This window comes from Hordeum vulgare, chromosome 4H (genome assembly GCF_904849725.1).
Source record: "Hordeum vulgare subsp. vulgare chromosome 4H, MorexV3_pseudomolecules_assembly, whole genome shotgun sequence".
In the NCBI taxonomy this organism is placed as follows: domain Eukaryota; kingdom Viridiplantae; phylum Streptophyta; class Magnoliopsida; order Poales; family Poaceae; genus Hordeum; species Hordeum vulgare.
This window is the reverse complement of record NC_058521.1, coordinates 563,228,986-563,241,015: the sequence shown is the minus strand read 5'-3', so window position 1 is coordinate 563,241,015 and position 12,030 is coordinate 563,228,986. Positions and strand designations below refer to the sequence as shown.

General features: G+C 48.3%; 3 protein-coding genes across 3 annotated transcripts; 2 read left to right on the top strand and 1 right to left on the bottom strand.

The window, feature by feature from the left end:
• The first annotated feature begins 2,473 nt into the window (after window positions 1-2,473).
• On the top strand, window positions 2,474-3,271 carry LOC123450763. Its single transcript, XM_045127863.1, has one exon. The coding sequence runs from the start codon at window positions 2,474-2,476 to the stop codon at window positions 3,269-3,271; it is 798 nt and encodes a 265-aa protein (XP_044983798.1).
• Window positions 3,272-3,859: 588 nt separating this feature from the next.
• On the top strand, window positions 3,860-8,582 carry LOC123449540 (serine/threonine-protein phosphatase PP2A-4 catalytic subunit). The gene is made up of 11 exons (XM_045126794.1): window positions 3,860-4,083; window positions 4,734-4,790; window positions 5,304-5,387; window positions 5,487-5,558; window positions 5,710-5,781; window positions 6,009-6,049; window positions 6,629-6,695; window positions 7,282-7,473; window positions 7,558-7,647; window positions 7,732-7,839; window positions 8,118-8,582. The coding sequence occupies exons 1-11, from the start codon at window positions 3,991-3,993 to the stop codon at window positions 8,181-8,183; spliced, it is 942 nt and encodes a 313-aa protein (XP_044982729.1). The 5' UTR covers window positions 3,860-3,990; the 3' UTR covers window positions 8,184-8,582.
• Window positions 8,370-11,829, bottom strand: LOC123449539 (fatty acyl-CoA reductase 2, chloroplastic-like). The gene is made up of 9 exons (XM_045126793.1): window positions 11,196-11,829; window positions 10,998-11,101; window positions 10,719-10,918; window positions 10,483-10,583; window positions 10,146-10,368; window positions 9,875-10,036; window positions 9,693-9,774; window positions 9,182-9,576; window positions 8,370-9,082 (listed from the first exon to the last, which is right to left on the bottom strand). Exons 1-9 carry the CDS (start codon window positions 11,548-11,550, stop codon window positions 8,848-8,850), a joined length of 1,857 nt encoding a protein of 618 aa, XP_044982728.1. The 5' UTR covers window positions 11,551-11,829; the 3' UTR covers window positions 8,370-8,847.
• Window positions 11,830-12,030: the final 201 nt, after the last annotated feature.

The window sequence follows — 12,030 nt, the reverse complement described above, 5'->3', positions numbered from 1 at the left end:
CTACTACTCGAATGATCAAAATACCCGCTCTTCATGCTTAAGTATTATTCACGCTTAATTTTCTTGTAACTCCTGAAAGTCATTGTTCCTCATGCTTAACTATGATAATATTGTTGTTATATGATATCCTAATTAGGAGCAAAACTTCCTTGATGCTAGACTTGTGAAATAGTGACTACTATGCCATTTTCATTTTGTTAGTTGCAATCTCCTGTGAAGGAACTTGTAATGGATTTGTCAAAGAACGCTTTTTTCAAGAAGCAACACGCTCTGTCATTTTTTTATTGTGGTCCATTGCCATGTTATGTTCATATCCTCTCTTGTTTTATCTTTCTTTTTTAACAAAACAACATCATGTTTCTCTATTGTGACACCTTGTTTGTGTTGTCCAGATTAAAAAAGGAGAATGAAAAGCCCGGTGTTTCTACCTCACACCGTACGAACTTCCTCTCACGTGACGTACTAGGGGTGCGATCCAACCACTAGTCCTCATTCTACGGAGGCATCCTATGTTGCACAAATACAACACAATACGTGTTATTTTTCAATAATGAATGTCGACACAAGATACATGTTATTTTTTAATAATGAGATACGAGATACGTGTTATTTTCTATTAATGAATGGCGACACAAGCACGAACAGAGCTCTTCATAGGGCAAGGTAGGACGGTTGTCTTACCTTGATTTTGTACATAAAGTTTTACACGTGTATGTATATATGGTTTCCTTCAAATTTCTCAAAGCTCTCTCATTCAATTTTTATACTATACATTATGCTTCCTAACTTTCAACGTCTTGCAAATTGAAATATTCAATTTAGAATTGGGTCAATCGATTTTGACCGAGTCAATAGTTTCTCTAGCTCTTCCATTCAATTCTTTTCATACACAAAGTTTCCTAATTTGGAATCTCTTCCATTCACTTGAGCTATTCAATTTTGAGTTTAGTTTACAATATTGACCGTGCCAACAAATTTTCAAATCAATCAGCAACAACCGGTAAATAAAAACATATCAATCCCACACACCTTCCCAGCATCTAAAAAAAAGCGTCGTCATATAATTGGTTAGCAAATAACACAAAATCACACCACGAAAGGTCCACCAAATTACCACATTATAAACAAAAATAAAACACATCCATCATCTTCCCCTCCCCTTCCAAAATATGACATGTATTAGTTTCTTGAAAAGAAAGCCAATTGCCAATCTACAACTAGGATCAAGTGTCCCCTCAAAAAAAAAGAAAAGAACTATTCCTCTATAACTAATACTCCGTATAAGAATATTTAGATTACTAAAGTAGTGTTCTAAGGCCCTGTTTGGTTCCAAATAAGTCACCAACTTATAAGTTGAAAAGTGCAAAAAGTGACTTATTTTGCCAAACAGACCCAACTTATAAGTCACCCAAACTTATAAGTCATAAGTTGCTCCACCCCAACTTAGGCCCTGTTTGGTTTCAATAAGTCACCTGACTTATAAGTCAGGTGACTAAAAAGCAGTGACTTATAAGTCACGCCTGTTTGGTTGTCATCTGACTTATAAGGCCCTGTTTGGTTTCAATAAGTCAGGTGACTTAAAACCAGTGACTTATAAGTCACGCCTGTTTGGTTGTCATCTGACTTATAAGTCACCTTTTCATGCAAAAGTGGGTGACTTATAAGTTTTAAGTTGGGGTGGAGCAACTTATGACTTATAAGTTTGGGTGACTTATAAGTTGGGTCTGTTTGACAAAATAAGTCACTTTTTGCACTTTTCAACTTATAAGTTGGTGACTTATTTGGAACCAAACAAGGCCTAAGTCACCTTTTCATGTAAAAGTGGGTGACTTATAAGTTTTAAGTTGGGGTGGAGCAACTTATGACTTATAAGTTGGGGTGACTTATAAGTTGGGTCTGTTTGGCAAAATAAGTCACTTTTTGCACTTTTCAACTTATAAGTTGGTGACTTATTTGGAACCAAACAGGGCCTTAAAACTTATAAGTCATCCACTTTTGCATGGAAAGGTAACTTATAAGTCAGATGACAACCAAACAGGCGTGACTTATAAGTCACTGGTTTTAAGTCACCCGACTTATTGAAACCAAACAGGGCCTAAATGCTTTTATTACGGAGAGAGTAGGATCAAGTGTGTCGCTATTCAAATGGGGATTTTTTCACTGTTTTAACCCATAAGACGTAAGTAATTCACAGAATGAACTCGATCTGAAAGTATTTCCGGATCTGACCCTTTTAGAAACGCCAGAGTCCGTGGCGTTGCTGCTCCACGTAGAAACGCATGTCTACAGTGGCGTTTCTGGTCCACATTGGAACACCAGTCTAGCGTGCGTTGCAGCCCCAGACCGAAACGCCAATGCCTTTGGCGTTGCAACCATGTGACAAACGCCATGAATAATGGCGTTTCAACCGCGCAGAACAGTGCCCCCTGCCATCGGTCCTATCGGCGCGCGCGGGGAGGTTCGGGCCGTCGCGATGGTGGATGTGGAGCACCGGATGGCGGGCATGGCCCCGGCGGCACACGCGGCCGGCCTGCGTCGCCTGTCCACGCGCGCTGCGGCCGACCCTTCCTCGGCGTCCGCGTCCCCGCGCCACGGCCTCTACTCCTTCCAGGGCGTGGCGTCGTCCGTGCTCTCGCACCTCCGGGCGTCCGGGGTGGCCATCCTGCTCGGGCTCTCGGAGACAGAGCTTGCCCGCGCCGAGGCCGAGATGGGGTTCACCTTCCCGCCCGACCTCCGCGCCGTTCTGGCCCTCGGGCTGCCGTCCGGCCCGGGGTTCCCGGACTGGCGCTCCCGCGCCGGGCTCCGCGCTGCGTTCGACCTGCCAGTCGCCGCGGCGTCGCTCCAAATCGCGAGGGGCGCGCTGTGGCCTCGGTGCTGGGGGAAGAGGCCGGCCGACCCCGAGCGCTCGAGGCGGCTCGCTCGCTCCGTCATACGGCGCGCGCCGCTGCTCGTTCCCCTCTTCGACCGCTGCTACCTGCCCTGCAGCCCCTCCCTCGCCGGCAACCCCGTGTTCTTCGTCACCGACGACCCCGTACTCTGCTGCGGCCTCAACGTCGTCCACTTCTTCACCCGTGAGTCGTCCTTCCAGCCGATGGACATCTCATCCCAGTTCGCGGCGATGCCCTCTTCCGGCACGAGCACGCCGTGCACGCGCCGCAGCCTCGACGCCGCCTGCGGCGGCCAGGCCCCGCGCTGGATCGAGTTTTGGAGCGACGCGGCCTCGAACATCTCAAGAGCAAGAACATCTGAAGAGCATGCATCGTCCGCCTAGTGGCCGGCGGTAACTAATTAGAGCAGCAAGCAAGCAATCGCTCTGCTTTTCTTAAGCAGGAGGAAAGGGACATCGGGGGAGGATTAGGAAGATGCTCTGCGCGGTAGAAACGCCATTATTAATGGCGTTTGTCACCTGGGTTGCAACGCCAAAGGCATTGGCGTTTCGGTCTAGGGCTGCAACGCACTCTAGACCGGCGTTCCAATGTGGACCAGAAACGCCACGGTAGACAGATGTTTCTACGTGGAGCAGCAACGCCACGGATTCTGGCGTTTCTAAAAGGGTCAGATCCGGAAATACTTTCAGATCGAGTTATTCTGTGAATTACTTACGTCTTATGGGTTAAAACAGTGAAAAAATCTCGGGATCTCGATAAAATCTCGGAAAATTTTGGGAAGGATGGCGCCCCAGGTCTCCCTCCGGTCCACGCACGCCCTCGTCACACTCACCCCCGGCCGGCAGCCACTCGCGAGCCGCGACGCGGGGCGCGCGGGTCCCACCGGCTGGACAGATTTGGGCCCATGTGGCGGATGATGGGCTTCCCTTCCGCGTCCAGCTCCTTCCCCCGCTCCTCTCCTCCCAGTCTCACTCCCCCACTCTCCTGTTCCGCGGCCCCTCCCCCCGCTCCCCCCCTCTCGCCCCGCCTCGCCGCCGGCGACGAGCTCCAGCTCAGCCTGCCTTTCCCCCACGGTCGGCGGAGGAGGCCGGCGGCAGAGGGCATGGAGCCTATGAGCGTGGACAGCAGCGGCTGCGGCGGCCTGGACGCGCAGATCGAGCAGCTGCTGCAGTGCCGCCCGCTCGCCGAGCAAGAGGTGAGATTTCCGTACGGCGGCCGCCTCCGTTTGTATCTGGCTTCCTCCCTCGCGCGCTCGCCGGCGCCGCCGCCGGATCTGGCGAGTGCTCGTTTTGATCTGCTATCAAGGGCGGCCGCCTCTAGGGTTTTTTAAACGGCCGGGCTGCTGGTTCGAGGCCCTGGATTCGGGGCGTGATCCGGTGGTTTGGGTGCTGTTTGTCATGCTCTCGATGGTTCGGAGGATGATAGATACGACGTCCAGCTTGTGCCCGCCCAAGGCTCTTCTTTTTGAATCATTCTGATGCCGTGGTTCAGATTTGGTCTCTCGGGACAGATCTCCTGTAATAGCCGCGGTAAAGCAGCATCAAAATAGGAAGTTTTGCAAGCTCCTATTGTCACTCTAGCCTTCTTTGTAGAAGGCAAATTTGTCTCCAGTGTCATTTCAGTAGGGAAAACTGCATCTTTAGGGGCAAGTGCATCTTCCTCAAAAAAAGAATAATGGGTCAAGTGTATCACGCACGTACATTTGGGTCGATATGGATGGTGTGTGTGCTCTTGTCCAGAAACAGGAATATTTGATGCCCATAAACATTTATAGAGTTTATACGTTTCTAACGTTCCTGGAATATCAGAGATTCGACTTGTGTCCTTACTTGCCCTCATGTGCAGGTTAAAGCACTATGCGAGAAGGCTAAGGAGATCTTGATGGAGGAAAGCAATGTTCAGGTATCACATACTATCGGTTCTTATCTCACTGCTGCGCAGTGTATCATTCGTTATACATGCAATTGGTATCTTCCTAGCTGCTTCTAAAGGTTGTTTTGAACTTAGTATACTGTCTTGGATCTTGGCACTGCGTTTGAGCAACAGCATCCTCATTTTATTGTTCAGATAGCTGTTTCCTTTATTCAGTCCAATGTGTCAAGGCTCAAGGGCATTCTGATCAATAATTTGACTTTAAATAAATTCAGTTATATCCTATTATTTGGTGTTTTTTCCCAACCCATAAATAGGCAATTGCTGATGCTAAAATGAAATATAGTTACTTAAAGTCTTCTTCTTTCACATCCATTTGATCTACTTAATTGTTATCTCATTTGTAAATCATGAAATAATGCAAGGTTCCACTCTGATACTTAACAATGTATTTATACAAACATCATCTGAAATTATTTACATGTATGGGTGCATCGGCAGATAAGCATTGGCTTTAAGCTTTTACATTTTTTTGTTACGCAGCCAGTCAAAAGCCCAGTGACAATCTGTGGTGATATTCACGGACAATTCCATGATCTTGTTGAGCTTTTCCGGATTGGTGGGAAGGTATTACTTTTGTTAGCTCATCTTCATTTATTTATTCCTACCTTGCTTTAAAAATATGCAGCGAACATTGCACAAATGGTTAACCTTTTTCTCATGCAGTGTCCAGATACTAATTATTTGTTTATGGGGGATTATGTGGATCGTGGATACTACTCTGTCGAGACTGTTTCTGTAAGAATCAACCTACTCATGTTCATCACCATCTGTTCTTCATCCAGTCTGCAAAAAATCTTTCTAGTGGAGTTTTGCTTAATCAGTATTCTTTCCAATGACACTATGTTCGGATTCATGTTATATGTACTTAATGATATTTCTTGTCCAGCTCTTGGTAGCACTGAAGGTTCGCCATCCACATCGGATTACAATCCTCCGTGGAAACCATGAGAGTCGACAGGTACTATTAGATATTATCTTCCCAATGCTTGTGTGTTGATGTTTGTACCTCAGCAGCTGTCATTATTGCAGTTTGAATGGAAAATTGAGCAGGCTTCTCTGTTTTGAATCTTGCATCTCCTGTTTTATGCATAATTTGCTCTATTAGAATTTCGATGCTATTGTAGTGATTCATTTGTCATGTATTTTTGTTCTCAAACTGAAAGTATGTTTCCACAATGGTTACAGATCACACAAGTATATGGATTCTACGATGAATGCCTACGAAAGTGAGTTTACTTAATCTTATTCCAGGTCTAGTCTGTTCTATATTTACTTAATCTTATGGCTCCAGCTGTGCTAAAAAATCTGTGCTTGTTCAATCTGATCCTAGTTGTCTGTTAATTCTGGAGTTCTTGTCTTATTCTCATATATAGTTGTGCCATGTGTTGATGCATGTGAATCTAGTTGGCATCATCTATTCATGTGTCATTTATACCTGCATTTGTAGAGATTCCTTACATTAGTATTGACATTGTGTTGATTGCATACAAATTACTCCCTTCGTACCTAAATAATTGTAGTTGGGAAGAACTAGTTTTGTTCTCTCCAACTACAATTATTTAGGTGGAGGGAGTACTTGTGAAACTAGTTGTATGATCTTTCTTCTGATGGTGCTCTATCACCATGCTTAGGAGCTGCATATGCTTTGAGCAAATTTGAATAACTACATGTTATTGTTATGTTGTATATAAAGTTACAAACTCTTTAATTCAATATAAGTTGATTACAGAGAGAACTTTTACTACAAGTCTGTGGTAGAATTCCTGTCCTGGCACATCATTTATTTTCTCTTTCTTTCTAACCAGGTACGGCAATGCAAATGTATGGAAGATATTCACAGATCTTTTTGATTATTTCCCATTAACAGCGCTGGTGTGTACTCTGAATCTTAGACCTCCTTTCTTTTTCTTAGTATTATTCTGCATTTTTCTAAGATGCATGCAGCCTTAATGTGGGAGGTTTTTTTGTGTTAAATTATATGGATGTCTAGTTTGGTTGGTGCCTGTATGATAGTTATGTTTCCTGCCTTGCCCACTAACATATCCATGGACCGTGGCTAATGTCTTCACTTTGTACAAGTGTGACAAGCCATAAAATCTTTGCTTTATAATGTGCGGAACTGCGGAACACAATCTTGAATGACTCTCACCAACTGTTAGTTGATTCTAGCTGTTTTGCTCTTTCTAGTGTTGGTAGGTCTTGACTCTTGAGATACCCAGTTGTATGAACGGACTATTAAATACTGAACTTATTCATCGATAGGTTGATAATATACTCAGTGTTTTTATGCTATATGCATACAGCATGATAAAATAGCTGCCCTCCACCCTTCTGATTATCAGATAAGGTTTTCGTGCATTTTTCTCCACTCTTCTGATTATCACATAATGTTTTCTTGCATTTTTCTCAGTATTATGTGTTCAGGGGCTATATTGATATTTTATTTACATTCTTGAAGGTGGAATCTGAAATTTTCTGCCTGCATGGTGGTTTATCTCCATCAATTGAGAATCTTGATAGTGTCCGTAGCTTAGATCGTGTCCAAGAGGTTCCACATGAGGGACCTATGTGTGATCTCTTATGGTCTGATCCGGATGATAGATGTGGATGGGGCATCTCTCCTCGTGGTGCTGGCTACACCTTTGGGCAGGTACTACTGTAGTACTGCGTTCCTTTCAAAAGCGCTATTTGCAGATTTACTGAGCTTTACTTTGTCCATTCTTTTTGTTCACAGGACATATCCGAACAATTCAATCACACCAACAATCTCAAACTTGTAGCGCGGGCTCATCAGTTAGTTATGGAGGGATACAACTGGGCTCATGTAAGCTGGTTGAACTTTTATATACTTTATCAGCTGTTTCTTTTTGCAAGTAACATGTTACGATTATTCGCTGTCCATATATAGGAACAAAAAGTTGTTACCATATTCAGTGCTCCAAACTATTGTTACCGATGTGGCAACATGGCATCCATCTTGGAAGTTGATGACTGCAACGCTCACACCTTTATCCAGGTGATCACGAGTTCACTTCTTCATTTTTACATGATAATTTCTCTTTGTTATCTGGCCCATGGTGTGGCATCATCTAGGTAGGCACGAAATGCAGATCAGTCATGTATGCACCCATGCTACTGTAAAGCTACTGAAACTTCACATAGAAATGTTAATAGCGTATTTCAATATTTTCTGGAAGACATTATACTCAAATAGCTTCCTCATATCATGTCCTGCGTTTTTTTTCCCTCTTCACGCCATGCTTATCAAGCTGGTTCCGTCCCCCATTGTTGCAGTTTGAGCCAGCCCCTCGGAGAGGCGAGCCGGACGTGACACGGAGAACGCCTGATTATTTCCTTTGAGTAAACTGGCTGCACCATTTCTCAGCTTGTATTGCGAATATCGGCACCAATCAGTGAGATTCCTGCTGGATCCAAATCTGCACATGAGCCAACAAACAATAACAAAGGGGTGTACGAGTGCCCCATGTAAAATTGACCCCCATTGGTCAATCCGAAAGATTGCTGCCATCCTGAAACAAAAGAAGCTTCATGCAGCCACCTGCCCTGAGTTCCAGGTGAAGAAAGGGCTATCCATGCACCCTCTCCCTCAGTACTTTGGCAATTTCATAGAGGCATGGCATTTTACATTGGCAAAGACTGAACTCCTATATGTAGCTTAAGCTTGTATCACTAGGCTTGTAATCTGTATTATCAGACTGTAAGATAACAGTTAATTAAATCATATTTCAGTATTTCCAATCCTTGTTTTCCCATAAATTACATGATAAGAAATACAACATGTAGAGAGAAAGAGGGAGAACACATATTTTCTCTTGTTTAGGACAAGCAGGTCTATAACGCAGAACAAACCTGGTACAATGACATCAAGCCTTAGTTAAGTTGCTTCCAACACAGAACCAAATGTGCTTCTTCAGTGGATCACGTACTTAGGCACATGATACAAACAATCTAACTAGTGTACACGCCGCGGCGCATCTTTGTGTAAGGTTTAGGGCCGACGTGTTCACACAGCGGAGGCGCTGGCTGCGGCGAGCTCCTCCATCGTGGACGGGGATGCCGACGGTGAGGAGGAGGTGGCGGCGATGCCCCTCCCTTTCATGACGTGCTTCCTGAGCCCCGGGATGTGGACGTTGGTGATGTAGTCCGTCCAGTCGATGCTCCGCACGTCGAAGTGGAACCCTGCCTTCTCCTGCGCCGACATCTCCGCCATGAGCCCTTCCGTGTTGCAGTTGTCGAACCTGCGCCCATGTCGATGGTAGCGGCGTGAGCAGACAAAACATATGCGTGCACAAACGGTAGCGCCATGGGCGAGAAAGAGAGAGAGATGGAGGGATCACCTGCCGGTGTAGAAGGTGTACGGCTGGTAGATGCTGCCGAGGTGGATGGTCTGCTCGACGGACTTGGCGCAGAGCTCCTGGAGGCGCTGCGAGAGGCGCTCGCCGGCGGGGGCGCCGGCCCTGGCGCTCCGGAGCAGCGCGTCCGTCTCGACGTAGCTGGCGAACTGCTCCATGGTGTCGAAGAGGCGCATGGGCGGCACGGCGATGGGCTGCCCCGCCGCGTCGCTGTAGGGGCTGCTCGTGAAGTGCTGGAACAGGAACCGGCTCAGGTCGCCGAACACCAGCGGGTTCACCGTCGACGACGCCACGTGGTACACGTGCATTCCCCCCTCCGCCGCCCGCCCGTGCTTCGCCATCGCCGCCAGCGTCGCGTTCACCACCATGTCCGCCGGAACCTTGCCCAGTGACACAACGAGAAAGCCATTAGCGCCTGCAAGATCATCTTCCATGGTCTCACTAGCTACTACGGGGTACATTTGGTTAGGGAATGCGTGCGTGACCGATTGATTACCACGTCTAGAACGCCGGCCGGGTCGGCGAGGAACCCGCTCAGCTGGCCTTTGCCGTAGTAGAGGACGACAGGGTCCATCATCCTGACGGACCAAACCGATTCGCCCACAGAAATCAGCACAGGATGTTGGTGAACTCTGCAGGATTATAGCACAATCTGCACGCACGCACGCACGTACGTACCTGTTGCCTTCCATCCAGCCCGGGAAGGGGTCTCTCCAGGTGCTCTCGATGACGCTGGGCCTGATGGTCACCACGGGGATCTCCCCTCGCATGCTGTTGATCACCATCTCCCCCATGGCCTTGGTGAACACGTACGTGTCCTGCCACCCATGGAGCTTCGCTCTATATATATATATATAAGAGCAACCAACACGTTCAGCAAATCAAATGAATGTTGCACCTTCAGGCTGAGACCGAGGAGGTCATGGTAAGAAATGCACATCTTGCGTACCTCTCTAGCCCTAAATCCTTCATCTCCTGAGAGAAAGAAGCCGGGTCATCATCGGCGCGGCTTCTCGAGTCGAAGGCCAGCTTGATCTCCGCCTCGATGTCGAGCACGGCGTTCTTGTGCTGCTCCGAAGAATCCGAGGATCCAGCTGACCCTTTTCCTATGGTGTCACCCAACCGAAACGGTTTCTCCAGCACGACACCCTGCCTCTGCCCGTTCACATACGCTGCAGAGATCATGCATGGATGTCATGCGACACAACCGTTGGAAACCTCGAATAAGAAAACCATGGATGTCACTTTCACAAGAAGAAGATTAAGTTGGCATGATCCCTCCTCACCTGTGGACACCTGCAGGAAGAGCTTGAGCCTTCGAAACCGATGCGCGAAGCTCATTATCCGGAACGGCCCCACGGTGTTGATGTCCATGGCAACATCGTACCTGCAGGTTGAACATTCACAAGTAAAATTCTTGAATTTGGTCGCACCGGAGTGACTGAATCTAGGTGGTAGACGAGTATTTTTACACTAGACCAGAAGCCAAGTGGACGGACTATAGAAGGACGGACGAACGAACCTCTCGTCGAAAGTGGTATTGGCGGCGGAGTTGACGATGATGTCCACCCGCTCCGCGATCTCATCGGCCAGCTCGGGGGCAATGCCGATGTTGGCCTCCCGGACGTCGCCAACTACGGGGACAAGCTTCGTGGCTATGAATCCGTGGTAGTCTTTCCCGTGGATCTCCTGCAGGCGCTTGAACAGCTCCGTGTCCACCACCTGCCCACAGGAGAAAATATCATCATCGTTTGAATGAGCGGCAAAGGGAACTTGGCCTTTTCTAGGCATCGTATCATACCTCGTTTTGCAGTCTCTGCAATGCCGTCTCGCTGTCCTTGGCCTTGATCAGCACGTATATCTTGCCCACGTCAGTGTTGGTCCTCAGGATTTTCTCGATCAGAACTGAAATGAAATCACGAGCGAAATCAAGCACGAAAACAGCAAAGATAATCGAGTGGAGAGGAGACAGAGAAAAATGAAGATGATGATATAGTACCTTTTGCTAGGAAGCCAGTCCCGCCGGTGATGAGGAAGTTCTTGCCGCCAAGGAACTCCTGGATCCCGAGCCCGTCAGCGTCAGCGTCAGCCTGATCGCCGGCCTCCCGCCCCGAACCGGGCCCGGAACTCTTGCCGTGCACCGGCAAGGAAGGCGGCCGCGACCCACCAGACAAGCCGCCCAGGTACCCGTTGGCGATGCCGCACGACACGCCACCGTCGGCGGCGGTGCGCCTCCTCGACGACGACGACGACAATGCGACCACGCATCTCCCGTGGCCGCCGGCGCCGGTGCCGAAGCCCGGGCGCCTCGCGGCCGCGACGGCGCGGGAGAGGTTCACGCACGAGCTCCCCATGGCGCCAAGGAGGAGTTCAGGTACGGGCTAGGTACGCACGCACGTACAAAGGGTATCGTACGTATCGACTGCAGGGCCGGCCGCGGTGTAGAGCCGGAGGAGATGGCGAGTAGGTGGGCGGTGCGCCGGGTTAGAAACCAGCTACTTCCTGCCTGCTAATCACCTGGGACTGCTGGGGCTGGGAGGCGAGTAAGTCACCTACAAAGCTCCCGGATGGTGGAGCTGAGATCGGGGTGGAGGGAGGGAGGGAGGGAGAGGCTGCCAACAGGTTGCATGCATGGGGCTCGGGGCTAGCTATCGATATGGTCCTTCTGCCGCCGGGGAGACAAATATGCGGCGCCGGCAATTTATACCGCCGTGCGGCGGGAAGAACACGGAAAGAGTCTGGCCCCCGAAGTCTTTTGCCCAGCTCGTGCGTGGCCGCCCGCCTTGGGCAGGGCAGGGCGGGCATGCAAAGTTCGTGCGCGCATGCTCTTCTTG

Excerpts from the sequence above, each read along its gene's own strand:
- LOC123449539 (XM_045126793.1), bottom strand. The coding sequence starts at position 11,550 with ATGGGGAGCTCGTGCGTGAACCTCTCCCGCGCCGTCGCGGCCGCGAGG. Across the intron at positions 9,775-9,874 it reads GGCTGGATGGAAGGCAACAG|GATGATGGACCCTGTCGTCC; the intron begins GTACGTACGTGC and ends TTGGTCCGTCAG. Across the intron at positions 9,577-9,692 it reads CGGCCGGCGTTCTAGACGTG|GTTCCGGCGGACATGGTGGT; the intron begins GTAATCAATCGG and ends TCACTGGGCAAG.
- LOC123450763 (XM_045127863.1), top strand. The coding sequence starts at position 2,474 with ATGGTGGATGTGGAGCACCGGATGGCGGGCATGGCCCCGGCGGCACAC.
- LOC123449540 (XM_045126794.1), top strand. The coding sequence starts at position 3,991 with ATGGAGCCTATGAGCGTGGACAGCAGCGGCTGCGGCGGCCTGGACGCG. Across the intron at positions 5,559-5,709 it reads ACTCTGTCGAGACTGTTTCT|CTCTTGGTAGCACTGAAGGT; the intron begins GTAAGAATCAAC and ends TTTCTTGTCCAG. Across the intron at positions 7,840-8,117 it reads ACGCTCACACCTTTATCCAG|TTTGAGCCAGCCCCTCGGAG; the intron begins GTGATCACGAGT and ends CCATTGTTGCAG.